The following is a 27,949-nucleotide window of genomic DNA, read 5'->3' as shown; positions in this document are numbered from 1 at the left end:
TTTAATTTACTTTTTATTTTCACCATCTGACATTTATATTTGTATCTGATTTATTGACAGTTTGGTTGTGATGTTACAAAGTATAATCTCAGAATTCAATAACACATTCAGTAACATCCTGTTGTCAATGGGAGGTTTCTGACCCCAATCCCTGACCCAGCCCCTAAACCCGGGGGTCATTGTGACGTCAGGGAGGCCCCGCCCCTTTAACAGCTGATTCTCAGAGACTGGTTTACATCCCTGGTCCTGAAGAAAGGATAAAGTTTCCCAGTGAATTTATTCCCAGTGAAGGTGTGGAGATGGGACTTGGTGTCCACGTTGTAAAATGAAACTGTCCCAGATTCATAACTGAGATAAACTCCCACCTTCCTGGGGATCAGACCGACAGGGAGAAGGAATCGAGAAGAGGAGTTTATATAAAACTGATCCCCAACCCGCCCCATGATCCAGAATCCATTCTCCGGGATCAGATTGACCCATCTCTTCCTCTCCTCAGACTCTGAGGCTACTCCCAGACTCCAGTCATGATTCCCCTCCACCTCCACCTCCCAGTAATGTCTCCCCGATGTGAATCCCTCTGATCCCAGGGCACAGAGAGAATCTGTAAACTTCTTCCCAGTGTCAGGGAGACTCCTCCAGGTCCCGGTCCATCTCAAACTCTTCAGATCCTTAGAGATTTTGAGCCAGGGATCCACTGTTTCCACATCCAGGGTCACAGAGGCTGGGAGAGAAACACAGAGAATTAGAGACAGTCCCTGGGTCCGGATATGTGGGGGAGAGGGATGTGTGTGGGAGGTAGAGGGGAGGGGGATGGGTGTGTGTGGGGAGGAGGATGGTGTGTGTGTGTGTGTGTGGGGGGGGGAGGATGGTGTGTGTGTGTGGGGGGGGTAGGATGGTGTGTGTGTGTGTGGGGGGGAGGATGGTGTGTGGGGGAGAGGGGGTGGAGGGGAGGATAATGTGTATGTATGGGGGGAGGATGATGTGTGTGGGGAGAGGGGGTTTGTGGGGGGGAGGATGATGTGTGTGAGGGGGTGTGTGGGGGATAGAGGAGAGGAATGTGTGTTGGGGGGGAGGAGGGGTATGTGTGTTTGGGGGGAGGGGAATGTGTGTTTGTGAGGGGAGGAAGGCAATGTGTGTTTGGGGGGGGAGGAGAGGAATGAGTGTTGGGGAGGGGGGAATGTGTGTTTTGCGGGGAGGAGGGGAATGTGTGTTTGGGGGGAGGAGAGGAATGAGTGTTTTGGGGGGGACAAGGGGAATGAGTGTTGGGGAGGGGAGTGTGTGTTGGGGGAGTGGTGTAGGGTTGTGGGGAGGGAGGGGGATGTGTGTGTGGGAGGAGAGGGGAGGGGAATGAGTGTTGGGGGGAGAAGGGGAATGTGTGTTGGGGCAGAGGAGGGGAATGTGTGTTGGGGGGAATGTGAGTGAGGGGGAGGATGGTGTGTGTGTTTGGGGGGAAGGATGGTGTGTGTTGGGGGAGGAGGATGGTGTGTGTGTGTGGGGGGGGGAGGATGATATGTGTGTGTGGGGGGAGGGAGGGAGGATGGTATGTGTGGGGAGAGGATGGTGTGTGTGTGGGTGGGAGGAAGGTGTGTGTGTAGGGGGGAGGATGATGTGTGTGGGGAGAGGGGGTTTGTGGGGGGAGGATGATGTGTGTGAGGGGTTATGTGGGGGGGAGAGGAGAGGAATGTGCGTGTGGGGGGAGGAAGGTGTGTGTGGGGGGCAGGAAGGTGTGTGTGGGGGGGGAGGAGGATGGTGTGTGGGGGTGAGAATGATGATGTGTGTGGGGGGAGGATGATGTGTGTCGGGGGAGTGGTGTGTGGGGGGGAGGAGGGGAATGTGTTGGGGGGAGGAGGGGAATGTGTGTTTTGGGGGGAGGAGGGGAATGTGTTGGGGGGAGGAGGGGAATGTGTGTTTTGGGGGGAGGAGGGGAATGTGTGTTGGGAGAGTGGGGAGGGGTGTGGGTAGTGAGGTGGCTGTGTGTGGGGGGAGTGGGGGAGGGTGTGTGTGGGAGGAGATGGGACTGTGTGTTTGGGGGGGATGAGAGGAATGTGTTGGGGGAGGGGAATAGGGGAATGTGTTTTTGGGGAGGGGTGTGGGGAGGAAGGCGGATGTGTGTGTGGCAGAGTGGGGGAGGGTGTGTGTGGGAGGGGAGGGGAGAGAAATGTGTGTTTGTGGTGGGGGAGGAGGGGAATGTGTGTTGGGGGAGTGGATGGGAGGGGTGTGGGGAGGGAGAGGGTGTGTGGGAGGGGAGGGGAATGTGTGTTTGTGGGGGAGGAGGGGAATGAGTGTTTAGGGGGGAGGAAGGGAATGAGTGTTTTGGGGGGACGAGGGGAATGAGTGTTGGGGGGAGGAGAGGAATGTGTATTGGGGAGGGGAATGTGTGTTGGGGGGACTGGGGGAGGGGTGTGGGGAGGGAGGGGGATGTGTGTGTGGGGGAGTGGGGGAGGGTGTGTGTGGGAGGACAGGGAACTGTGTGTTTGGGGGGGATGAGAGGAATGTGTTGGGGGAGGGGAATGTGTTTTTGGGGAGGGGTGTGGGGAGAGATGCGGATGTGTATGTGGCAGAGTGGGGGAGGGTGTGTGTGGGAGGGGAGGGGAGGGGAATGTGTGTTTGTGGGGGGGAGGAGGGGAATGTGTGTTGGGGGAGTGGATGGGAGGGGTGTGGGGAGGGAGAGGGTGTGTGGGAGGGGAGGGGAATGTGTGTTTGTGGGGGAGGAGGGGAATGAGTGTTTAGGGGGGAGGAAGGGAATGAGTGTTTTGAGGGGACGAGGGGAATGAGTGTTGGGGGGAGGAGAGGGATGTGTATTGGGGAGGGGAATGTGTGTTGGGGGACTGGGGGAGGGGTGTTGGGAGGGAGGGGGATGTGTGTGTGGGAGTGGAGGGAGGGGAATGTGTGTTGGGGGAGGAGGGGGATGTGTGTGTTGGGGGGGAATGTGTGTTGTGGGGGAAGAGGGGGAATGTGTGTTGGGGGGAGGAGAGGAATGTGTACTGGGGAGGGGAATGTGTGTTGGGGGGACTGGGGGAGGGGTGTGGGGAGGGAGGGAGATGTGTGTGTGGGAGGAGAGGGAGGGGAATGTGTGTTGGGGAGGAGGGGGATGTGTGTGTGTGGGGGGAAATGTGTGTTGTGGGGGAAGAGGGGGAATGTGTGTTGGGGGAGGAGGGGGAATGTGTGTTTGGGGGGGTGGAGGGGAATGTCTGTTGGGGGAGGAAGGGAATGTGTGTTGGGGAGAGGAGGGAAATGTGTGTTGGGGAGGAGGGGAATGGTGTGTGTGTAGAGGGGAGGATGGTGTGTGTGAGGGTGAGGCTGATGTATGTCAGGGGGAGGGGGTGTGTGGAGAGGAGGAGGGGAATGTGTGGGTGGGGTGAAGTTGAATGTGTTTTTTGGGTGGAGGAGGGGAGTGTGTATTTGGGGGGCAAGGAGGGGAATGTGCGTTTGGGGGGAGGAGGGGAATGTGTGTGGGGGGGAGGACGGGAATTTGTGTGGGGGGAGGAGAGGAATGTGGATTGGGGGTGGGGAATGTTTGTTGGGGGAGTGGGGGTTGTGGGGAGGGAGGGGAATGTGTGTGGGGGGAGTGGGGGAGGGTGTGTGTGGGAGGGGAGGGGAATGTGTGTTTAGGGAGGGGGAGGAGGGGAATGTGTTGGGGGAGTGGGGGAGGGGAGTGGTGTGGGGAGGGGAGGGTAATGTGTTTCGTGGGGGGTTGGAGGGGAATGTGTGTTGGGGGAGTGGGGGAGAGTACTTGGGGGGGAGGGGTGTGGGGAGGGAGTGGGTGCGTGGGAGGGGAGGGGAATGTGTTTTGGGGAGGAGGGGGAATGTGTGTTTTGGAGGGAGGAGGGGGAATGAGTGTTGGGGGGAGGAGGGGAATGAGTGTTGGGGGAAGGAGGGGAAAGAGTCTTTTGATGGGTGAGGAGGGGAATGAGTGTTTTGGGGGAGGAGGGGATTTTTTGTTGGGGGAGGAGAGGAATGTGTATTGGGGGAGGGGAATGTGTGTTGGGGGAGGAGGGTAATGTGTGTTTTGGGTTAGGAGGGGGAATATGTGTTTTGGGGGAGGAGGGGGAATGTGTGTTTGTGGGGAGGAGGGGAATGTGGGGGGTTTATGTGTGTTTGGGGAGGGGTGTGTGTGTGGGGAGGATGATGTCTGTGGGGGCAGGATGATGTGTGTCAGGGGGAGGGGGTGCGTGGGGGGAGGAGGGGAATGTGTGTTTGGGGAGGAGGGGAGTGTGTGTTGGGGGGAGGATGGTGTGTGGGGGGGAGAGAATGATGTGGGGGAGGGACAATGATGTGTGGGGGGAAAGGGGGTGAGGGGAGGATGATGTGTGTGTGGGGGCGGATGATGTGTGTCAGGGGGAGGGAGTGTGTGGGAGGGGAGGAGTGGAATTTGTGTTTGGGGGAAGGGGAGGGGAGGGGAATGTGTGTGTGGGGGGAGGAGGATGGTGTGTGTGTGGGGGGGAGGATGGTGTATGTGTGGGGGGGGAGGATGGTGTGTGTGTGGGGGGGAGGATGGTGTGTGTGGGGGGGGAGGATGGTGTGTGTGTGGGGGGAGGATGGTGTATGTGTGTGGGGGAGAGGATGGAGTGTGTGGGGGGGGAGGATGGTGTGTGTGTGGGGGAGGATGGTGTGTGTGGGGGGGAGAATGGTGTGTGGGGGCGGGGAGGGTGGTGTGTTTGGGGGGGGAGGATGGTGTGTGTGGGGGGGAGGAGGATGGTGTGTGTGTGGGATGATGAGGGGAATGTGTGTTTGGGGGGAGGGAAGGGGAGGGGAATGTGTGTGTGTGGGGAGGAGGAAGGTGTGGGGGGAGGAGGATGGTGTGTGTGTGGGGGAGGATGGGTGTGTGTGGGGGGGTAGGAGGATGGGGTGTGTTTGGGGGTGAAGGATGGTGTGTGTGGGGGGGAAGGATGGGGTGTGTTTGGGGGTGAAGGATGGTGTGTGTGGGGGGGAGGATGGTGTGTGTGGGGGGGATGATGAGGGGAATGTGTGTGTGTGGGGAGGAGGAAGGTGTGGGGGGAGGAGGATGGTGTGTGTGTGTGTGGGGGGGGAGGAGGATGGTGTGTGGGGGGGAGGATGGTGTGTGTGGTGGGAGGAGGATGGTGTGTGGGGGGGAGGATGGTGTGTGTGGGGGGGAGGATGGTGTGTGTGAGGGGGGAGGATGGTGTATGTGTGGGGGGAGGATGGTGTGTGTGAGGGGGGAGGATGGTGTGTGTGTGGGGGGGGAGGATGGTGTGTGTGAGGGGGGAGGATGGTGTGTGTGGGGGGGGAGGATGGTGTGTGTGTGTGGGGGGGAGGATGGTGTGTGTGTGGGGGGGGGGAGGATGGTGTGTGTGGGGGGAGAGAATGATGTGGGGGAGGGAGAATGATGTGTGGGGGGAAAGGGGGTGAGAGGAGGATGACGTGTGTGTGGGGGCGGATGATGTGTGTCAGGGGGAGGGAGTGTGTGGGAGGGGAGGAGTGGAATTTGTGTTTGGGGGAAGGGGAGGGGAGGGGAATGTGTGTGTGGGGGGAGGAGGATGGTGTGTGTGTGGGGGGGGAGGATGGTGTGTGTGAGGGGGGAGGATGGTGTGTGTGTGGGGAGGAGGATGGTGTGTGTGTGGAGGAGGATGGTGTGTGTGGGGGGGGAGGATGGTGTGTGTGGGGGGGGGATGGTGTGTGTGTGGGGGGGAGGATGGTGTTTGTGGGGGGGGAGGATGGTGTGTGTGAGGGGGGAGGATGGTGTGTGTGGGGGGGGAGGATGGTGTGTGTGTGGGGGGGTGGATGGTGTGTGGGGGGGGGTGAGGATGGTGTATGTGTGTGGGGGGGAGGATGGTGTATGTGTTGGGGGGGAGGATGGTGTGTGTGAGGGGGGAGGATGGTGTGTGTGTGGGGGGGAGGATGGTGTGTGTGGAGGGGGAGGATGGTGTATGTGTGTGGGGGGGAGGATGGTGTATGTGTTGGGGGGGAGGATGGTGTGTGTGAGGGGGGAGGATGGTGTATGTGGTGGGAGGAAGGAAGGAGATGTGTGGGGGGAGGATGATGTGTGTGGGGGAGGAGAATTGTGTGTGGGGGGAGGGGGAAGATGGTGTGTGTGGGGGGAAGGATGGGGTGTGTGTGGGGGGGAGGATGGGGTGTGTGTGGGGGGGAGGATGGGGTGTGTGGGGGGGAGGATGGTGTGTTTGTGGTGTGGGAGGGACATGTGTGGGTGGGGAGGATTGTGTGGGGGTGGGGGGGAGGATGGTGTGTGTGTGGGGGGGAGGAGGATGGTGTGTGTGGGGGGGAGGATGGTGTATGTGTGGGGGGGGAGGATGGTGTATGTGTGTGGGGGGGAGGATGGTGTGTGTGTGGGGGGGAGGAGGATGTGTGTGTGGGGGGGAGGATGGTGTATGTGTGTGTGGGGTTGAGGATGGTGTGTGTGGGGTGGAGGATGGTGTGTGTGTGGGGGGGAGGAGGATGGTGTGTGTGGGGTGGAGGATGGTGTGTGTGTGGGGGGGAGGAGGATGGTGTGTGTGGGGTGGAGGATGGTGTGGGGGGAGGAGGATGGTGTGTGTGGGGGGGAGAGACATGTGTGGGGGGGAGGAGGATGGTGTGTGTGTGGGGGGGAGGCTGGTGTGTTTGTGGGTGGGGGGAGGATGGTGTGTGGGTGGGGGGAGGAAGGAGGATGGCGTGTGTGGGGGGGGAAGGATGGTGTGTGGTGGGAGGAAGGAAGGAGATGTGTGGGGGGTGGAGGATGATGTGTGTGGGGGAGGAGAATTGTGTGTGGGGGGAGGGGGAAGATGGTGTGTGTGGGGGGAAGGATGGGGTGTGTATGGGGGGGAGGATGGTGTGTTTGTGGTGTTGGAGGGACATGTGTGGGTGGGGAGGATTGTGTGGGGGTGGGGGGGAGGATGGTGTGTGGGTGGGGGGGGAGGGAGGATGGGGTGTGTGGGGGGAGGAGGATGGGGTGTGTGGGGGGGGAGGAGGATGGGGTGTGTGGGGGGGGAGGAGGATGGGGTGTGTGGGGGGGGAGGAGGATGGGGTGTGTGTGTGGGGGGGGGGGAGGCCAATGAGGTGTGGGGGGGGTAGGAAGGAGGGAGATGTGTGTGGGGGGGGGGAGGATGGTGTGGGGGGGGAGGATTATGTGTGGGGTGTGTGTGGGGGGAGGAGGATGGGGTGTGTGGAGGGGGAGGAGGATGGGGTGTGTGGAGGGGAGGAGGATGGGGTGTGTGGAGGGGAGGAGGATGGGGTGTGTGGAGGGGAGGAGGATGGGGTGTGTGGAGGGGGAGGAGGATGGGGTGTGTGGAGGGGGAGGAGGATGGGGTGTGTGGAGGGGAGGAGGATGGGGTGTGTGGAGGGGAGGAGGATGGGGTGTGAATGGGGTGGGAGGTTGGGGTGTGAGTGGGGGGAGGATGGTGTGTGTGGGGGGGGAAGAATGGTGTGGGTGGGGGGGGAAGGATGGTGTGGGTGGGGGGGGAGGATGGTGTGTGTGTGTGGGAGAATGGTGTGTGGGGGGGAGAGGGGTGGTGGGAGGAAGATGTGTGTGGGCGGGGAGGATGATGTGTGTGGGGGAGGGAGTGTGTGGGATGGGAGGAGGGGAATATGTGTTGTGGCGGGGGAGGAGGGGAATGTGTGTTGGGGGTGGAGGAGAGGAATATGCGTTGGGGAAGTTGGGGGAGGGGTGAGGGGTGAGGGGAGGGGAGGAGAATGCGTGTTTTGGGGGGAGGAGGGGAATGTGTGTTGGGGAAGGGAGGTGGGGAATATGTGTGTGGGGGGAGGGAGACGTGTATGTGTGTGGGGGGGGTATGAGTGTGTGCGGTGGGAGGAGGATGTGTGTGTGGAGGGTAGGGTGGTGTGTGTGTGCGGGGGGAGGGTCTGTGTTTGTTGGGGGAGTGGGGATGTGTGTGGGGGTGGGATGGGGATGTGTGTGGGGGGGAGGAGGGGAATGTGTGTTGGGGGGAATGTGTGTTTGGTGGGGTAGGTGGGGGATTGTGTTGGAGGGAGGAGGGGAATGCGTGTGTTAGAGGCAGGAGGGGAATGTGTGTGGGGGGGAGGTGGGGAATGTGTGTTGGGAGGAGGTGGGAATGTGTATTTGGTGGGGGGAGGAGGGGAATGTGTGTGGGGGGGATGAGGAGAATGTGTGTGTTGGGGAAGGAGGGGAATGTGTGTTGGGGGAGGAGGGGAATGTGTGTTGGGGGGGTGAATGTGTGTTTGGGGTGGAGGAGGAGGAGTATTTGTGTTGTGGGGGAGGAGGGGGATGTGTGTTGAAGGGGAGGAGGGGAATGTGTGTTTGGGGGGGAGGGGGTGAATGTGTGTTATTGGGGAGGAGGGGGATGTGTGTTGTTGGGGAGGAAGGGTTGTGTGTTGGAGGGGAATGTGTGTTTGGGGGGGATATGTGTGTTTGCGGGGTGGGGAAATGTATGTTTGGGGTGGGAATCTGTGTTTGGGGGGGACGGGGGAAATGTGTGTTGGAGGGGAGGAAGGGGATGTGTGTTGGAAGGGAATGTGTGTTTGGGGGGGAAATGTGCGTTTGGGGGGAGGAGGCTAATGTGTGTTTGGGGGGATGTGTGTGTGGGGAGGCAGGGGAAGTGGGTGTGTGAGGGGGGTATGCGTGTGTGGGGTGGTGGGGAATGTGTGTGGGGGGGTGGGGAATGTGTGTGGGGTGTGGGGTGGGAGATGTGTGTGTGGGGTAGGAGGGGGATGTGTGTGTGGGGGTGTTGGGTGGTGTGTGTGTGGGGGTGATGGAGATGTGTGTGGGGGTGGGATGAGGATGTGAGTGGGGGGTGGGAAGGGGATGTGTGTGTGTGGGGGTGGGGTGGGGATGTGTGTGTGTTGGGGGGTGGGGATGTGTGTGTGTATGGAGGGGAATGGCGATATGTGTGTGGGGGGAATGGGGATGAGAGTGTGTGTGTGGGGGAATGGGGATCTGTGTGTGTGGGGGGGAATGGGGATCTGTGTGTGGGGGAGGGGTGTGTGTGTTTGGGGGGGAGGGGTGTGTGTTGGGGGTGTAGGGATGTGTGTGTGAGTGAGGGAGGGCTGTGTGGGGGGGCGGTGTGTGTGTGTGTAGGGGGGAGAGGGCAGTGTGTGTGGGGGGGAGGGGGATGTGTGTGTGGGGGGGAGGGGGATGTGTGTGTGTGGGGGGAAGGGGGATGTGTGTGTGTGGGGAGGGGGATGTGTGTGTGTGGGGGGGAGGGGGGTGTGTGTGTGTGGGGGGGAAGGGGGATGTGTGTGTGGGGGGGAGTGGGATGTGTGAGTGTCGGGGGGAACGTGTGAGTTTCGGGGGGAACGGGGATGTGTGTGTGTGTATGTGTGTGTGTGTATGTGTGTGTGGGGGATCGGGATGTGTGTTGCAGGGGAGGAGGGGGATATGTGTTGGCGGGGAATGTGTGTTTGGTGGGGTGGGTGTGAATGTGTGTTTGGGGGAGGGGGAATGTGTGTGTTTAGGGTGGGAGGAGGTGAATCTGTGTTGGGGGGATGTGTGTTTGGGGGGAGGATGGGGGGCTGGGGGAGATGGGGATATGCATGTGTGGGGGTGGATGGAGATATGTGTGTGGAGGGGTAGATGGAGGGGGATGCGTGCGTGGGAGGGGGGAGGTGGATGCGTGCGTGGGAGGGGAGGTCGATGCGTGCGTGGGGGGGAGCTGGATGCGTGCGTGGGGGGGAGCTGGATGCGTGCGTGGGGGGAGGCGTGCGTGGGGGGGAGGAGGAGGTGTCAGTGGGGTGGAGGGGGAGGCGTGCGTGCGTGGGGGGGAGACGTGCGTGGCGGGGGTGAGGGGGAGGCTTGCGTGGGGGGGAGGGGGAGGCGTGCATGGGGGGGAGGGGGAAGTGTGTGTAGTGGTGAGGGGGAGGGGTGTGTTTGTGGGAGTTGTGTGTATGGGGAGGAGGTGGATGTGTGTGTGTGATGGGGATGTGTGTGTGTGTGACGGAGGTGTGTGTGTGTGTGGGGGGGGTGGTAATGGGGATGTGAGTGTTTGGGGGGGAATGAGGATGTGTCTGTGTGTCGGGGGGAGGGGGATGTGGGGAGGGGAATGGGCATGTGTGTGTTGGGGGGGAATGAGGATGTGTGTGTGTGGGGGGGGGAATGGGGATAAGTGTGTGGGGGGGGGAATGGGGATGCGTGAGTGTGTGTGGGGGAATGGGGATGTGTGTGTTGGGGGAATGGGGATAAGTGTGTGGGGGGGAATGGGGATAAGTGTGTGGGGGGGGAATGGGGATGTGTGTGTTGGGGGGGAATGAGGATGTGTGTGTGTGGGGGGGGGGATGGGGATAAGTGTGTGGGGGGGGGGAATGGGGATAAGTGTGTGGGGGGGGAATGGGGATGCGAGTGTGTGGGGGGAGGGGAAATGGGGATGTGTGTGGGGGGGAGGGGAAATGGGGATACATGTGTGTGGGGGGAATGGGGATGCATGTGTGTGCGGGGGGGGAATGGGGATGCGCGTGTGGATGGGGAGATGGGGATGCGCGTGTGTGGGGGGGAAGAGATGGGAATGCATGTGTGTGGGGGGTGGGGATGTGTGTGTGTGGGGGGTGGGGATGTGTGTGTGTGGGGGGTGGGGATGTGTGTGGGGGGTGGGGATGTGTGTGTGGGGGGTGGGGATGTGTGTGTGTGGGGGGTGGGGATGTGTGTGGGGGGTGGGGATGCGTGTGTGTGGTGGGGGTGTGGATGTGTGGGGGGGGATGGGGCTGTGTGTGTCGGGGGAGGAGGGGGCTGTGTGTGGGGGGAGGGTGGTGTGGGGGGAGGTGGTGTGTTGGGAGGAGGGGGTTTGTGTGGGGGGATGGGTGTGTGTGGGGGGAGAATGGGGAAGTGTGTGTGTGGGGGGATGGGGATGTGTGAGTGGCGGGGATGGGGATGTGAGAGTGGGGGTGGAAGGGGATGTGTATCTGGGCCTGTGTGTGGGGGGAGGAGAGGGCTGTGTGTGTGGGGAGGGGGTGGCTGTGTGTGAGGGGGGAGGAGGTGGCTGTGTGTGGGGGGAGGGGGTGTGTGGGGAGTAGGGTGTGTGTGAGGGGGAGGGTGTGTGTGTGAGGAGGAAGGTGTGTGTGGTGGGGAGGGTGTGTGTGTGTGTGTGTGTGTGGTGGGGAGGGGGTGTGTATGTGTGTGGTGGGGAGGGTGTGTGTGTGTGTGTGTGTGTGTGTGTGTGTGGTGGGGAGGGGGTGTGTATGTGTGTGGTGGGGAGGGTGTGTGTGTGGTGGGGAGGGAGGGGGTGGTATGTGTGGGGATGTGTGTGTTGGGTGGGAATGTCATGTGTATTGGGTTCGGTGGTGTGTGTGTGGGGGGGAGGGGGTGTGTATGGCGGTAGGGGTTGTGTGTGGGGGGCAGGGGGTGTATGTGGAGAGGGACCGTGTGTGTGTGCGCGGGAGGGGTGATGGAGATGTGTGTGTGTGTAGGGGTTGTGTGTGTGTGTGTGTGTGTGTGTGTGTTTTTAGAGGGGATGGGGATGTGTGTGTTTAAGGGGGATGGGGATGTGTGTGTGTGTTTAGGGGGGATGGGCATGTGTGTGTGGGGAGGGGAAATCAGGATTTTGTGTGTAGGAGGGGGGATGAGGATGTGTGTGTGGGGGGTTTGGGCATTTGTGTTGGGGGGATGTATGTGTGGGGAGGGGATGTGTGTGTGTTGGGGGGGATGGGGATGTGTGGGGGGGGGAGTGGGGATGCGTGGGTGTGAGGGGGGTGGGTGATGAGTGTGTGAGGGGAGTGGGGAAGGGAATGGGGATGGGGATGTGTGTGTGTTGGGGGATGGGGATGTGTGTGTGTTGGGGGATGGGGATGTGTGTGGGGGGGGTGGGGATGCGTGTGTGGGGGGAGGGAATGGGGATGCATGCGTGTGGGGGGGAGGAATGGGGATGTGTGTGTGTGGGAGGGGGATGAGGATGTGTGTGTGTAGGAGCGGGGATAAGGATGTGTGTGTGGGGGGGTTGCGCATTTGTCTGTGTTGGGGGGATGAATGTGTGGGGAGGGGATGTGTGTGTGGGGAGGGGAATGGGGATGGGGATGTGTGTGGGGGGGTGGGGATGTGTGTGTGGGGGGGGTGTGGGGATGTGTGGGTGTGAGTGGGTGGGTGATGAGTGTGTAAGGGGAGTGGGGGGGAATGGGGATGGCGATGTGTGTGTGTTGGGGGGATGGGGATGTGTGTGTGGTGGGGGTGGGGATGCGTGTGTGGGGGGAGGGAATGGGGATGCATGCGTGTGTGGGGGGAATGGGGATGTGTGTGGGGGGGAATGGGGATGAGAGTATGTGTGGGGAGGAGGAATGGGGATGCATGCGTGTGTGGGGGGGATGGAGATGCGTGTGTAGGGGTGGAATGGGGATGCGTGTGTGGGGGGGATGGGGATGTGTGTGTGTGGGGGGGGTGGGGATGTGTGTGTGGGGGGGTGGGGATGTGTGTGTATGAGGGGGGAAATGGGGATGTGTGTGTGTGGGGGGAATGGCGATGTGTGTGTGGGGGGCAATGGGGATGAGAGTGTGTGTGGGGGGGAATGGGGATCTGTGTGTGGGGGGAATGGGGATCTGTGTGTGTGGGGGGGTGAATGGGGATCTGTGTGTGGGGTGGAGGGGTGTGTGTGTGGGGGGGGAGGGGTGTGTGTTGGGGGGGTGGGGATGTGTGTGTGGGTGAGCTAGGGCTGTGTGTGGGGGGCGGTGTGTGTGTAGGGGGAGAGGGCGGTGTGTGTGTGGGGGAGGGGATGTGTGTGTGTGGGAAGGGGGATGTGTGTGTGTGGGGGGGAGGGGGATGTGTGTGTGGGGGGAAGGGGGATGTGTGTGTGTGGGGGGAAGGGGGATGTGTGTGTGGGGGGGAGTGGGATGTGTGAGTGTCGGGGGGAACGTGTGAGTGTCGGGGGGAACGGGGATGTGTGTGTGTGTGTGTATGTGTATGTGTATGTGTGTGTGTGGGGAGGAACGGGATGTGTGTTGCAGGGGAGGAGGGGGATATGTGTTGGCGGGCAATGTGTGTTTGGTGGGGAGGGTGTGAATGTGTGTTTGGGGGAGGGGGGAATGTGTGTGTTTGGGGTGGGAGGAGGTGAATCTGTGTTGGGGGGGATGTGTGTTTGGGGGGAGGGGGTGAATGTGTGTTTGGGGGATGATGGGGGGATGGGGGTATTGGGGATATGTGTGTGTGGGGGTGGATGGTGATATGTGTGTGGAGGGGTAGATGGAGGTGGATGCGTGCGTGGGGGGGAGGCGTGCGTGGGCGGGAGGAGGGGGAGGCTTGCGTGGGGGGAGGGGGAGGGGGAGGCGTGCGTGGGGGTGAGGGGGAAGTGTGTGTAGGGGTGAGGGGGAGGGGTGTGTGTGTGGGGGTTGTGTGTATGGGGGAGGAAGTGGATGTGTGTGTGTGATGGGGATGTGTGTGTGTGTGACGGACGTGTATGTGTGTGTGTGGGGGGGGTAATGGGGATGTGTGTGTTTGGGGGGGATGAGGATGTGTCTGTGCGTGGGGGGGAGGGGGATGTGGGGAGGGGAATGGGGATGTGTGTGTGGGGGGGAATGGGGATGCATGTGTGGGGGGGAATGGGGATGCGTGTGTGGGTGGGGGGAATGGGGATGAGTGTGTGTGAGGGAAATGGGGATGTGTGTGTGGGGGGGAATGGGGATGCGTGTGTGGACCGGTAAAATCCATTATCTCTCCTTTAAGATGTTTGTATTTACTCACTTTTTCTTCCCAAGCTGCTTCTAGGGAGTTAATTTGAAAGTCCCCTCTAATAGTCACATCCACTACTACAATTTGGGGAGGGGTGTGTGTGGGGGGGAGGGAAGGGTTGTGTGGGGGGAGGGGTGTGTGAGTGAGAGGGGCAGGGTGGGTGTGTGGGGAGGGGTGTGTGTTGGGGAGGAGGTGCGTGCACGGAGGGGAGGGTGTGTGTGTGGGTGGGGCAGGGTGTGTGTGTGGGGAGGAGGCAGGGTGTGTGTGGGGGGGAAGGGATGTGTGTGGGGGGAGGGGATGTGTGTGTGCGGGGGGAAGTGGGTGTGTGTCGGGGGGGAGGGCGTGTGTGTGAGGAGGGGGAGGGGGTGCGTGTGCGGAGGGGAAGGGGGTGTGTGTCCGCGGAGGGGGGGTGGTGTGTGTGCAGAGGGGAGGGTGTGTGCATGTGGGTGGGGGAGGGTGTGTGTGTGGGGGGGGAGGGGGGTGTGTGGGGGGAAGTGGTGTGTGTGGGGGGAGGTGGTGTGTGTGGGGGGAAGTGATGTGTGGGGGGGGAGGGCGTGTGTGGGGGGGAAGGGGTGTATGGGGGAAGGGGTGTGTGTGGAGGGGAAGGGGTGTGTGTGGAGGGAGGGGGTGTGTGGAGGGAGGGGGTATGTGAGGGGGGAAGGGGTGTGTGCGGGGTGGGGAAGGGGTGTGTGTGTTGGGGGGAAGGGGTGTGTGTGTTGGGGGGAAGGGGTGTGTGTGTTGATGGGAAGGGGAGTGTGTAGGGGGAGGTGGTGTGTGGGATGGAGGGGGTGGGGAAATATATGTGGGAAGGGGAGGGTGTGTGTGTGTGGGGAGGGGGTGTGTGTTGGGGAGGGAGTGTTTGTGGGCGGGGGAGGGTGTGTGGGTGGGGGGAGGGGGTGTGTGTGGGGGGGAAGGGTGTGTGTGTGTGGGGGGAGGGTGGGTGCGCGGGGGGGAGGGGTGTGTGGGGGGCGGGGTGTGTGGGGGTAGGTGGTGTGTGGGGTGGGACGGGGTGTGTGTTGGGAACGGGGTGTGTGTTGGGGGACGGGGTGTGTGTTGGGGGGGAGGGTGTCTGTGTGGGGGATGGGTGTGTGTGGGGGGAGGGCTGTGTGTGGGGGGGAAGGTGTGTGAGTGGGGGGGAGGGGTGTGTGTGGGGGGAGGGCTGTGTGTGGGGGGGAAGGTGTGTGAGTGGGGGGGAGGGGTGTGTGGGGGGGAGGAGTGTGTGTGTTGGGGGAGAATGTGTGTGGGGAGGGGGATGTGTGGGGGAGAGTGTGTGTGTGGGGGGGAGGGGGTGGTGTGTGTGCGGATATATGTGTGTGGGGGAGGGTATGTGTGTGTGGGGGAGGGTGTGTGTGTGTGGGGGGTGTGTGTGTGTGTGTGTGGGGCGGGGGCAGGGTGTGTGTGTGTGGGTGGAGGGCGTGTGTGTGGGGGAGGGCGTCTGTGTGGGGGGAAGGGCGTGGGCGGAGGGCGTGTGTGGGGGGGGACGGGTGTGTGTAGGAAGGGGAGGGTGTGTGTGTGTGGTGGGGAGGGTGTGTGTGGGGGGGGTGTGTGGGAGGGGAGGGGTGTGTGTGGGAGGGGAGGGATGTGTTTGGGGGCGGGGTTGTGTGTGTGTGGGGGGAGGGGGTGTGTGTGGGGGGGAGTGGGGGGGAGTGGGGGGGAAGGGGTGTGTGGGGTGGAGGGGAAATCCTCCTGAAATCCAATGTCATCGAAAGGAATCCAGCTGGTACTGGGTCGACTGAAGTCGGGGCCATTGGGAAAGAGCTTTATTGAAACAGTGGGGACAGGTCAGAGAATGTTCACTCGGTGTGTTCCTGGGATGAAGCAGTTCCCTTGTGATGGAAGGTTTCAGGCTGGGGCTGTACTCATTGGAGTTTAGAGGAATGAGAGGTTCTTATTGAAATGTATAAGATGGTGAAGGTGTTGACAAAGTAGACATTGAGAGGCTGTTACCTATCGTGGGGGAACCTGAAACCAGGGACAGAGTTTCAAAGTAAGGGCCCTGCCAATTAACATGGAGATGGGGAAATTTTGTGTCTCGGGATCATTAATCTTTGGAATTCTCTCCCCCTCGAGAGCAGTGGAGCCCAGTTCATTGAATATATTCGAAGCTGAGTTAAACAGGTTTTTGATCAATGAGGGAGTTGAAGGTTGTGGGAGTCAGGCAGGAAAATGGAGTTAAGGTCACAATCCGATCAGCCGCCATCTTTATGAATGACAGGGCAAGCTCTCGGGGTCACTCCTGCTCCTGTTTCTGATGTACAATGTTCACATGGGATTTTCACATGGACATTGCTTTGAGTTGTCAGCTTTTGAGTTTCTTTCCTTGTGTTAAATAATCACTTTCACCCTCACAAATTCCCTTCCATCTGGAAACCCATTTAAATGCCTTTTGAATGTTGTAATTGTACCAGCCTCCACCACTTCATCTGGCAGCTCATTCCATACACAGGTGGCAGGGTACGTGAAAATGTTGACCCTTGAATCCCTTTTCAGTCTTTCACACCCTCACCTTGAACTAATGCCCTCTAGTTTTGGACTCCCCTACCCGAGAGAAAGCCTTGTTTGTTTACCCTATCCATGTTCCTCGTGATTTTATAAAACTGAAAAAGGTCACCCCTCATCCTCCGACGCTCCAGGGAAAATAGTCCCAGCTGATTCAGTCTCTCCTTACAGTTCAAACGCCCCAAAGCAGGCAATGTTCTTGTCAACCTTGTATGAATCCTTTCAAGTCCCACAATGCCTTTCCTGCAGCAGGGAGTCCATTAAATGCAGTATTCCAAAAGTGACCGAATCAATGTCCTGTACAGCCACAACATGACATCCTTACTCCTTTACTCAAGGCACCGAGCAGTAAAGGCAAGCATACCAGATGCCTTCTTCACTCCCCTGTCTGTCAGCGATTCCACTTTCAAGGAACTATGAACCTGCACTCCAAGGTCTTTATTCAGCATCATTGCCCAGGACCATACCATTAAGTGTATAAGTCTTGCCCTAATTTGCTTTTCCAAAATGTATCATCTCATGTTTATCTGGATTAAACTCCGTCAGCCACCCCTCAGCCCACTAGCCCTTTTGATCAAGATCCCAGTGTACACTGAGGTAACCTCCTTCACTGTCCACTGCACCTCCAATTGTAGTGTTATGTGTAACCTGACTAACCATCCCTCCTACACTCACATCCAGTTTGTCCAGAAGCCCATCATACGCCTGAGCTCCCTCGAGTGTACGTGAGGTCCCGGGGCCGAGTGCCTCGTCCATCAGACTCTGGACAGCTCGGACCGGCAACCGGAGGTGGATCCACTCCCTCACTGTTCCGGTGTTATCCAGCCCACTCCCTGCCATCCAGCATGTCCCCAACTGGTCAGCCCTGTATCCCGAGCTCTCTCCTCCCTCAGCCAGCACAATCCATGCTCGAGGAGGAGCCTGTTCCTGAGCAGGCTGTCCCTGACGAGAGCCCCCACTCCCCGGAGGGGGAGAGCTCCTGGGTGGGGGGAGCTGACCGTGTCCCAGACTGTGATTGGGGTCCAAGTAGGAGACAGGCAATTCCTGGAAGAAGACCCGAGGCCGGGACCACTCCATGAACAGGAACTGTGTGTCATAATGGAGGCCGTACACCTGACGGAAGCAATATGTCACCAGGGTGCCCCACCCTGGAGGAGGCTCGATGGAAAGGTATCACTGCAGGGTCTGAAGGTGGAAAGTCACTCCCTGGGTGTGAAGGTACACCAGCCCCTGACCACCCTCCTCAAGTGGGAGACTCCGAACCACAGCAGTGACCCAGTGTTGCCCTTTGTCCCAGAATAACCCGAGGAGCTGTTTCTGAATTGCGGTGACAAAGCCAGGGGGAGGGCCCAAAGTGACCAGCCGGTCCCACAACAGGGCGGCCATCAGCTGGTTTCTGAGCAGCACTCGCGCCCTGTAGGACATCACTTGGAGCAGTCCTGTCCAGCGAGCTAGGGGAGTGGTTACCTTGGTCTCCAACTCATGCCAATTCCCGGCCAGGATTCCTCGGCACGGTAAAGATGGATTCCCAGGTAGAGCAGGGGAGGGGGACTTCACATGAAGCACCGGAGCTCCTCCAGCAGGGGGTTCCATCCTCATGGACCAACCAGAATTCCCAAACACTTGCTCCAGTTGATCCTTGTGGAGGGTGCTGCAGAGTAGACCTCCTGGCACTCGCACATCCTCCACAGGTCAGCTGGGTCTGTGACCATGAGGAACACAGTGTCGGTGTAAGCCGGAAAAATCCCCTCCAGCCCCGGCCCACGCAGAGCCAAACCCGAAAGGCGCTCACACAAGAGGCACAGGAATGGCTCCACACAGAGAGAATAAAGCTGGGTGGACAGGGGCCAGCCCTGACACACTCCTCTCCCACAGCGTAGGGGCACCGTCAGGGACCAGTTAACCTTCACTGGGCACTCCGCAGCGGCGTACAGAACTCAGATCCTGGCGACAAAATGTGTCCCAAACCCAAAAGCTGACAGAGTCCCGAGGTGCCAAGGGGAGTCGAAAGTGCCCTGGTGAAGATTTTGTAGATTGTGCTGAGGAGGGAGACAGGGCACCAATTCTTTCACAAACGGAGATCCCCTTCTTAGACAACAGAGTGATGACGGCAGTGCACCAAGAAAGGGACATCTCTCCAGTGGCAATACATTCCTCCAGGATATCCAAGAATGCCCTGAGGAACCCCACGGTCAGCCAGTCAGCCCCAGGGACTTGCCTCTGGAAAGACAGTGGAGGGCACGGGTCAGCTCCAAGCTCAGAGGGGCATCGAGCACCCCAGGCCTCACAAAGGGGAATTGGGACAGAGAGTTCACCAGACGTCTACCAAGTCAAAGGTCTTACCTAAGTCCTTTGAGTTCCCCACCGATGCTGAGCTCTTCTGGGTACCACCACAGTCACCTCCCCGCCTTCCCCCGAGGCTACAACTGAGATCTCCCCCTGAGAAGGATGAGTTCACCCTCACTGATGGAGCTAAGAAGAACAGACACTTCCCCGAAGAAGCAGGTCTGCCCAGGTCCCATCCAAGGTGCGTACACATTCCTAGAGTGAAGCTCCGCGACTCCGAAATAAATAGTGAGACGGCCTGGCACGTGCTCCTTGACCATCACCATCTCCGGCTGGAAAAAAGGGGCCAACAAGATGGCCACCCCGTCAGAATTGGAGGTCAGGTGACTCACGAAGACCCTTCCCCGCCAATCCAGGAGTCACATAGCTTTGTCTGTTGAAGTGGTGTGGGATGGGGGGAGGGGGCAGAGGGACTCTTTTTCCCTTCCACTCCCTGAGGACACTGCGGGCACAGCGGGAGACATGACCAGAAGCGGTAGAGGATTCCACCGATCCATATCCAACTGGACTCTGCCTCAGTGACAGAGCACTGCTTGGAAAAACTCCTGAAGTTCCCTGATGGGAATGAGGGGGACCTCATCCGTGAGCACCACACCTCCCTCTACCCTGTCGAACTCGGCACTGCTCCCAATCGACACCCAGTCGTCCTCCTTCAGGAGGTCACTTGACCCCTCCTACACAATCAGTGAAGGTGGTGGTTCAGATATTAGTCTCAAGTACCCGCAGTCACCATCACCCTCCCAAACCAGGACAACTCCCCTCCCCATATATGCAAATAGTAGGTAAAGGAAATGGAGAGAGTGCTGTGAGACCTCACTTGCCAATCCATCACCTCAGCCAGATCTGTCCTGACCTGACCCCACCCCTACAACCCACAGGGCCAAAACAATAGATCCCCAATGCCCAGAGGGAATAGTCACTGGCAACAAATAGTCACAGCTTAATAATAATGAGATGGCCCCGGCTCCGAACTGTTCCAGGACACAGACTTCAAAATACCGGCACTCACTGCAAGTGTTAAGGCCCCAAGCAATTAATGTCCAGGTCTGAATCCCCCGAATTAAGTAGTAGTCCAGGCTCCAGGAACAGTCCTACATTAGAGTGGTGCTGGAAAAGTACAGCAGGTCAGGCAGCATAGACTATTTCTGATGCAGGGCTTTTGTCCGAAATGTCGATTTTCCTGCTCCTCGGATGCTGCCTGACCTGCTTTGCTTTTCCAGCACCACTCTAATCTAGACTCTGGTTTCCAGCATCTGTAGTCCTTGTTTTTACCTTTTATCCAGGAACAGGCTTCCTGGGCACCGACCAAACAGAAGTGCAGGCCACCACACTTCTCAGGGCCACAGCATAGCAAGTCCCAAGTCCTTCCAGACAGTCAGGCTGGCTGCAGTTCCTGAGTCCCCAGGCACTAAGCCCCAATCCTCAGCAGCAGTTAGGGTCATAGCTGGCACAAAGGAAGATGGTGGTGGTTGCGGACAGTCAGTCAACTCAGCTCCAGGACATCTCTGCAGGTGTCCCTCACGGTAGTATCCTAGCCCCAACAATCTTCAGCTGCTTCATCAATGACCTTCCCTCTGTTATCAGCACCATTCGTGACTCCTCAGATACTGAAGCACTCCGTGCTCAAATGCAACAAGATCTGGACAATATCCAGGCTTGGGCTGACACGAGGCAAGTAACATTCATACCACACAAATGCCAGACAATGACCATCACCAATAACAGACACTCTAACCACCACCACTTGACATTCAATGGGATTACCATCACTGAATCCACTACTGTCAACAACCTTGGGGTTACCATTGACCAGAAACTCAACTGGACTCACCACATAAACACAGTGGATCCAAGAGCAGGTCAGAGACGAGGGATGTTGCAGCGAGTAACTCAACTCCTGACATCCCAAAATCTATCCACCATCTGCAAGGCACAAGTCAGGAGTGTGATGGATTACACCCCATTTGCTTGGGTGGGTGCAACACTCAAAAAGCTTCACACCATTCAGGAAAAAGCAACCCACTTGATTGGCACCACATCAACAAGCATTCAATCCCTCCACCACCAGCGCTCAGTAGCAGCAGTGTGTACTCTCTACAAGATGCACTGCAGAAATTCACCAAAGATCCTGTGACAGCACCTTCCAAACCCACAACCGCTTCCAACTGGAATGACAAGGGCAGCAGGTAGTTGGAAACACAACCACCTGCAAACTCCCCTCCAAGCCACTCACCACCCTGACTCGGAAATATATCGCTGTTCCTTCACAGACCGTGGGTCAAAATCCTGGAAATCCCTCCCTACCAGCATTGTGGGTCAACCCCCAGCAAGTGGACTGCAGCAATTCAAGAAGGCAGCTCACCATCACATTCTCAAAGGCAAATAGGGATGGGCTATCAATGCTGGCCAGCCAGCAACACTCCAGTCCCACAAATAAATTTGAAAAAACCTCCTCCCAAGTGCAGCAGGTGTGTTTACATCAGTCTTCAACTCACCGAGAAGAGACACAAACCACCAGGCCCCCAAAGACAGCAACAACAGAGAATCCCAGGTTTGAGTCCCTCCAGGCAGGCAGGCTGCAGTACCAGAGGCCCCAGGCTCTCGGCTTCACCCAGTTCCAGCTGCTCTCAGTTACAACAGGGGTCACCATTCCAGCCTCAAGTTCCAAAGACAGCAGCAGAATTCACTGCCCTCTATAGGGAAAGCAACCCTCCACCACTACCCTCTGTCACCTTGGATTGAGCCAATTTTTATACCGAAATGGCTAGTTCTTCCTGTTTTCCACATGATGTAACCTTGTTAACCAGTCTACTGTGCACAACCTTGTCAGACACCTCACTGATGCCCACATAGATAACATGCACTGCTCTGCCTTCATCAGTCATTTCAGTCAGTTCTTCAAAACATTCAATCCGAGCAATCTGGTGAGGGGGTGGGACCCTGACAGAGAATGAGAAGGATCCATCTGAGGCGGCAAAAAGGAGCAAACAGTCAAGGCAGGCAGGGGCAAAGCAAAGGTGGGTATGGTCATAATCGATACAGGACTGGCACCACTTCCAAATAATCTGTGAGGCCTGAAACCTGTCAATGCAGCCTCTGTCTGTCCCGGGACCTAGTGACTGAATTGTCCCAGCTGCTGGATCGGGCCCTGAGAGCTGAGGAAGTGGGGGCCCATCCTCTTCTGGTGTCTGAGAAGGGGACAGCTGTGTGGAACCTCGATGTGTTTGGCTTCTTCCAGGGAGCCACTGGGGATCTGTGTGGGATCACTCAGTCACCCACCCACAAATGGATCAGTGCCATCTGTACAAGATCTCAGCAGTTCCTCTTGTTTCCCCACGTCAAGGTCAGTCCTTCAGACCAGGCAGTAGGATTCAGGAACATCGCTGTCTTCCCCCAGGTACAGGGCACCATCAGCTATAGTCATATCCCATTGAGATGGCGATATGACAATGCAGTGGAGTTCATCAATAGGAAGTGCTTCCAATCCATTAATATGCAGATTGTCTGGAATCAGTGTCCCCAGTACTCTGGGAGCTGCCATGGTTTCTACACCCTGGAGCACTCACAGTGTTGGGATGAAACCCGAGGAGAGGTTATTTAAGCCGAGTATTTTGAGGGTGTGTGGGAGCTTCAGGACAAAGTTATCACAGTTCCATCCATGACCTGAATGACACTAAGTTTCCTGTGAGGGGAGGAAGTAGCCCAGATTGTTGATCCAGACGCCCAGGTAATGTTCTGGGGACACATAAGGACTAGGAGGAGGAGTAGGCCATCTGGCCCTTTGACCCTGCCCCACCATCCAATAAGATCATGGCTGATCTTTCTGTGGTTTCGGCTCCACTTACCTGCCCTGTCACCATAACCTTTAACTCCTTTTCTGTTCAAAAATGTATCTATCTTACCTTTAAAAATATTTTCTGAGGAAGCCCCACCTACTTCATTGGGCAGGGAATTCCAGAGAGTCACAACCCTCTGGGTGAAGATTTTGCTTCTCAGTTCAGTCCTAAATCTGCTCTCCCTAATGTTGAGGCGATGTCCTCTTGTCCCAGCTTCCCCTGCCAGTGGAAACATCCTCTTTACTTCTATCTTATCTATTCCCTTCATAATTTTATATGTTTCTTTATGATCTATCCTCACATTTCTAAACTGCAATGAATATAATGCCCAGTCAACTCAGTCTCTCCCTATAAGCCAACTCCCTTAAAACCAGGAACAATCTGGTAAACCTCTGCAACCTCACTCGTGTCAGTACATCCTTTCTCAAGTAAAGAGACCAAAACTACACACAGTACTCCAGATGTGGCCTCACTTACACCCAATACAGCCATGACTTAAGCTTCCTGCTTTTAAACACAATCCCTTCAGCAATGAAGAACAAAATTCCATTTGCCTTCTTAATGACCTTTTACATCTGCAGACCAACCTTCTGTGGTTCAAACACAAGGACACCCAGATCCCTCTGCACAGCAACGTGCTGCAACTTTTCATTGTGATTCCTACCAAAATGAATGACTTCACACTTATTAACATTGTACTCCATCTGACAGACCCTTGCCTGCTCACTTAAACTATGTCCCTCTGCAAAGTTTCACAATCCTCTGCACACTTTGTTCTACTGCTCATCTTGGGGCCATCCACAAACTTTGACACACTACACAGGGTCCCTAACTCCAAATCATCTATGTAAATTGTGACTAATTGCAGTCTCAACACGGACCCCTGAGGCACACCGCTAGCCACTGATCGCCAGCCAGAAAAGCACTCATTTATCCCCACTCTTTGCTTCCTGTTAGTTAACCAATCCTCTATACATACCAGTACATTGTCAGTGCCTTGCATCTTTATCTTATGCAGCAGCCTTTTGTGCTGCCCCTTGTCAAATGCCTTTTGCAAATCTACATACACCACATCTACTGGGTTACCGTTTCCCGTCATGCTCGTAAAGTCTTCATAGAATTCCAGTAGATTGGTTAAGCGTGGCCTGCCCTTCATGAATCCATGATGCATCTGCCCAAGGGGACAATTTTCATCTAAATGCCTTGCCAGCTCTTCCACAATAACAGACTCGAGCATTTTCCCCACTACAGAAGTTAAGCTAACCAGTCTAGAATTCCCCATCTTTTATCTACCTCCCTTTTTAAACAGTGGCATCACATTTGCTGTTTTCCAATCTGCTGGACCTGCCCCAGTGAAGTTTGGAAAATTACCACAGGCTGCATTTGCTATTTCTCCCACCATCTCTTTTAGTGCTCTGGGCGACATTCCGTCAGGGCCAGGAGACTTGTCTACCATGAGCTCCATGAGCTTGCCCCACACTACCTCTTCTGTGATAATGATTGTCTCTAGGTCCTCACCTACCTTCGTCTCTTTGTCAATTACTGGCATGTTATTTGTGTCCTCCACTGTGAATCTCTCCTTTTCACACAAATCCAATCCAATCAATGTTAGGAGCAATTTCAAAAGTTGCTAACAATGTTAATCCCATGTCAAAAAATAATCCATTGATTATGAAGTGCTCAGGAATTCCCAGGAAATAACATGGAGCTATGTAACAGCAAGGTCTTTCCCAGTCTCTTATCAACACATTTTATTTCCCTGTTTCACTCCCCTCTTTCTGCTCTCACACTGAAGCTACAGCCATTTTTACTGATCTATGGATCAGCACCGTTACATCCCTCTGAGCTTGACAGTGTCCTGTCATTCATTCACTACCCCCTTGTCTTGTTACTTCTTCCAAAGTGCATCATCTCACACTTTTCGGGATTAAATTCCATCTGCTGTTGATCTGCCCATTTGACCAACGCATCATGATCAAACAGCCCCATCTCTGACATGATGCTGGGGGGACATTCCTGCTGAAGAAGGTTTTTGGGCCGAGGACACAGACGTGAGGAGCTGCTGTTGTGAAGGCCAGTGGTGGAGATGATCAACTTCCACATAATCACAACTATCTTCCAATGTGTTCAGTACAATTCCCACCAGTGGAGAATCCTGCCTGATTCCCATTGACTCCTGTTTCACTGGGGCTTCTTGGTGTCACACTTGGTCACATACTGCCTTGATATCAATGACATTCAAGGCCATATTAATCCAGGTTTCTTGCTAATTGAGTGCTTAAATATACTCTCTTTGATATTTGTATACATAACAATTTAAATTATAAATTATAATCAGCACAAAGGAACTAATCTGACCTTTAGTCGGTTTAATGGCCTCCACTATTTCTGTCCACACTGGAAACGGTAAAAAGATGTTGCATTTTTCAGTCGACAGGACAATACCAATATCATCACTAATCCTGTAAATATTAAACAGTTTATCATAAATTCACCAGAAAGACTTTTCTGAATAATTTCATCAATTTTCAATCAGTTGCAGGAAACTGCATGTCCTACCTCCTCTTCCGAGATACTTCCTCCTGAAATAAACCAAACACCAATCTGAGTTGACAGAGACACACTGTCTATATCCAGAAAGCAGCAATTACACTCACATTGTTGCATCTTATTAAGAGCTGTCATTAAAAAAAAATTCATGGGATATGATTTGATTAGATTTTTAGATTAGATTAGATTACTTACAGTGTGGAAGCAGGCCCTTCGGCCCAACAAGTCCACACCCAGACCCATTTCCCTACATTTACCCCTTCACCTAACACTACGGGCAATTCAGCATGGCCAATTCACCGAACCTACACATTTTCGGATTGTGGGAGAAAACCGGAGCACCCAGAGGAAACCCACACAGACACGGGGAGAATGTGCAAACTCACACAGACAACCGCCTGAGGCAGGAATTGAACCCGGGTCTCTGGCGCTGTAAGGCAGCCGTGTCACCAGCTCAACCAACATTCCTTACCCATCCCCAACAGTGATCTAAATTGCTGGGTCCGGAGTCATATGGAGAGCAGACCAGGGAAGGACAGTAGATTGTCTTCCCTGACGGAGGTTAGTGAATCAAATAGTTTTACAACAATCGACAATGTCTACATGGTCACCATGAGGTGATCTTTTCTATAAAATGTCAGGTATTTTTTGTTGAAGTTAACTTTCACCATCTGTGAAAACTAGTCCAGCAGCATTACCACTACACCCACCAGCTCCCCTGTTCTCATTGTTGCAAACATGGAATAGAAAGAGGATATTACACTAAAGATGCTGAAGACCGGGAGAAACTATTTCAAAAAGCAACAAGTGCAAAAGTTAATTGTTGATATTAAATGACTCGATAAAACAGAAGATTCAAATGTTGAAAAGATGACAGAGTGGATTTGCTGGATTCAATGAAGATGCTTCCACTTGGAGGGAATCTGAAAATATGGATCTGTAAAAGTAATCATGGAACAAATAAATCCAAAGGGAAGTTCAGAACCAAATTCTTTGTCAAGAAAGTGATGAGAATATGGAATCCACTGTTACACAGTGTGATTGAGACAAATGTATTGAACAGGAAAGTGGAGAAGCCCATGAGGGAGAAAGGAGCAGAGGGAGATAGTGACAGGGGGAATGAAGGAGGATGGGTGTCTGCATCATGTTGGGACTGTTCACAGTCACACTTTCACTGAAATATAATCACTCACCTTCAGAAATATCACTCCGTCTGTTTGTTCCAACTGTTTCTCCAACTTTGAGAGCTTGTCCTGAATAGACTTTAAATTCTCTTGAATTTCTTGAAGATGTTCCTCCATTGGTTTGAGAATGTTTTCCTCTTGTTTCCTGAGATCTCGGAGTAAACTCTGTTCTTTCTCAGTCAGCATCTGGTGCATTTGAGCAAATTCGGATGTGATGTAGGTCTGAAGATTTCTGGATTCCTCCTGTGAAATGAAACACCAACACAATATTTTTCCATGAAAAAACACAAATGGCCGAACCTAATGTTGAAGCCGAACTCAGGGAGATTTTACCTGAATTTGGGAAATCTTCTGTTTCTGCTGCTGCTCCATTTCTGTAGCCGCTGATTTCTTCCCTGTGAGAGAATCCAAGGAAGATTTCACCCGATCCTGGGATTGGGAGAGAAAGTCAGAAAATAAAAGTGTTTGACCATGAAAACGTGATGAAATAATCAGGGGATGGAATCTGTTTCCTTTTACCTTGTAGATTCCAACAGCTTCTTTAACCGGGATGAAGTTGTGAGATTTGTGTTCCCGGGAATCTCTACAAACCAGACAGATCAATTTCTTGTCAGATTCACAAAACAGCTTCAGTTCTTCCTGATGTTCCTCACAGTGATGTTTACTTTCCTTCTCTTGTGGATTCACATTTAATGTTCGAGCTTTCTCGGCCAGATTCGCTAAGGCCCGGTTGTCTCTGAGGTGTCTGTCCGGAAACTCCTGTCTACATTCCGGGCAGGAGTTTATCTCCTGCTTTTCCCAACTCCGGGTGATACAGGAGCGGCAGAAGTTGTGTCCACAATCCAGTATAACCGGATCGGTGAAGAAATCCAGACAAATGGGACAGATTACCTCCTCGGTCAAACTCAGGACCTGCCGTCTGGAATCCATGTTCACCCTCAGCACTTCCTGGTTCCAACTACTTTTACTTTGATGTTATTGCTTTTGTGAACACGTTCAGTTCAGTGAATCCTGAGGAAATTTGACAGGAGACTGAAGAAATTATTATTGAGCACCAATCTATTTCCCACTCACTGTTCTTTGTTAACGTGAAATGTCGGGTAGAGATCAGAAAAAAACATAGTGAAAACTCTAAAGGAGAAGATACGGAAGGTGAAAATCCATAGAGATGAAAGTCCAAGGAATGTTGGCAGAGGGAGGGGCTGGAAGGAGGGGAAAAGCTTTCATTTTAACCCTGTAAGTGACAGGATTGCCACAATTGTCTTTCACATACTAACACCTCTCAATGATTTATTTTATTAATTCACGTGTGGCATGTTGGCATTGCTGGCTGGGCCCTTAAGAAGGTGGTGGTGAACTGCCTTTTTGAACCGCTGCAGTCCATGTGCTGTGGGTTTACCCACAACACCATCAAGAAGCAAATTTTGCGATTTGGACCAGGCAACAGTGAAGGAACATCGATACAGGATGGTGGGTGGTGGTGTTCCCATGTACCTGCTGCTCTTGTTCTTCAGGATTGAAGTGGTTATGGGTTTGGAAGGTGCTGCCTGAGGACGTTTGGTGAATGTTTGTGGTGCATCTTGTTGATAGTACACACTGCTGCTACTGAGTGTTGTGGTGGAGGGAGCGGATGCTTGTCGATGTGATGCTCTTCAAATGGGCTGCTTAGTCCTGGATAGTGTCAAGCTTGTTGAGTGTTGTTACCATCCAGACAAGTGGGGAGTGTGCCATCACACTCCTGATTTGTGCCTTGTAGATGATGGGCAGGCTTTGAGAAGTTTGTTTCGAGCTTCTGGCATGTTCTTGTAACCATGGTGTTTACACTGGCTGGGAGGACGAGTCCTGGAGATGAGCCTAGGACAAGACACCAACGTGTGTAGGCAGCAAGGCATTGTGGTCTGGATCCTGGTGGGCAGAGACCCAGAGAGAAAGGACTATAACTCGAGTACTTTAAAGATACGTTTTAT

General features: G+C 55.5%; 1 protein-coding gene across 1 annotated transcript; it reads right to left on the bottom strand.

Annotated features, from left to right (window-relative positions):
• On the bottom strand, positions 1-27,009 carry LOC140455010 (nuclear factor 7, brain-like). Its single transcript, XM_072549686.1, has 6 exons — positions 26,502-27,009; positions 26,316-26,411; positions 25,992-26,225; positions 24,808-24,830; positions 24,607-24,710; positions 1-721 (listed from the first exon to the last, which is right to left on the bottom strand). Exons 1-6 carry the CDS (start codon positions 26,910-26,912, stop codon positions 207-209), a joined length of 1,383 nt encoding a protein of 460 aa, XP_072405787.1. The 5' UTR covers positions 26,913-27,009; the 3' UTR covers positions 1-206.
• Positions 27,010-27,949: the final 940 nt, after the last annotated feature.

The sequence above is a fragment of the Chiloscyllium punctatum genome, chromosome 30 (assembly GCF_047496795.1).
Source record: "Chiloscyllium punctatum isolate Juve2018m chromosome 30, sChiPun1.3, whole genome shotgun sequence".
Lineage (NCBI taxonomy): Eukaryota > Metazoa > Chordata > Chondrichthyes > Orectolobiformes > Hemiscylliidae > Chiloscyllium > Chiloscyllium punctatum.
Note: the sequence above shows the minus strand (reverse complement) of the source record. Positions and strands in the feature narration are given on the sequence as shown.

Coding starts and splice junctions, on each gene's coding strand:
- LOC140455010 (XM_072549686.1), bottom strand. CDS start 26,912: ATGGATTCCAGACGGCAGGTCCTGAGTTTGACCGAGGAGGTAATCTGT. Junction 26,226..26,315: donor AGAAGATTTCCCAAATTCAG/GTAAAATCTCCC, acceptor TTCATTTCACAG/GAGGAATCCAGAAATCTTCA. Junction 24,711..24,807: donor GAAGTATCTCGGAAGAGGAG/GTAGGACATGCA, acceptor TAATATTTACAG/GATTAGTGATGATATTGGTA.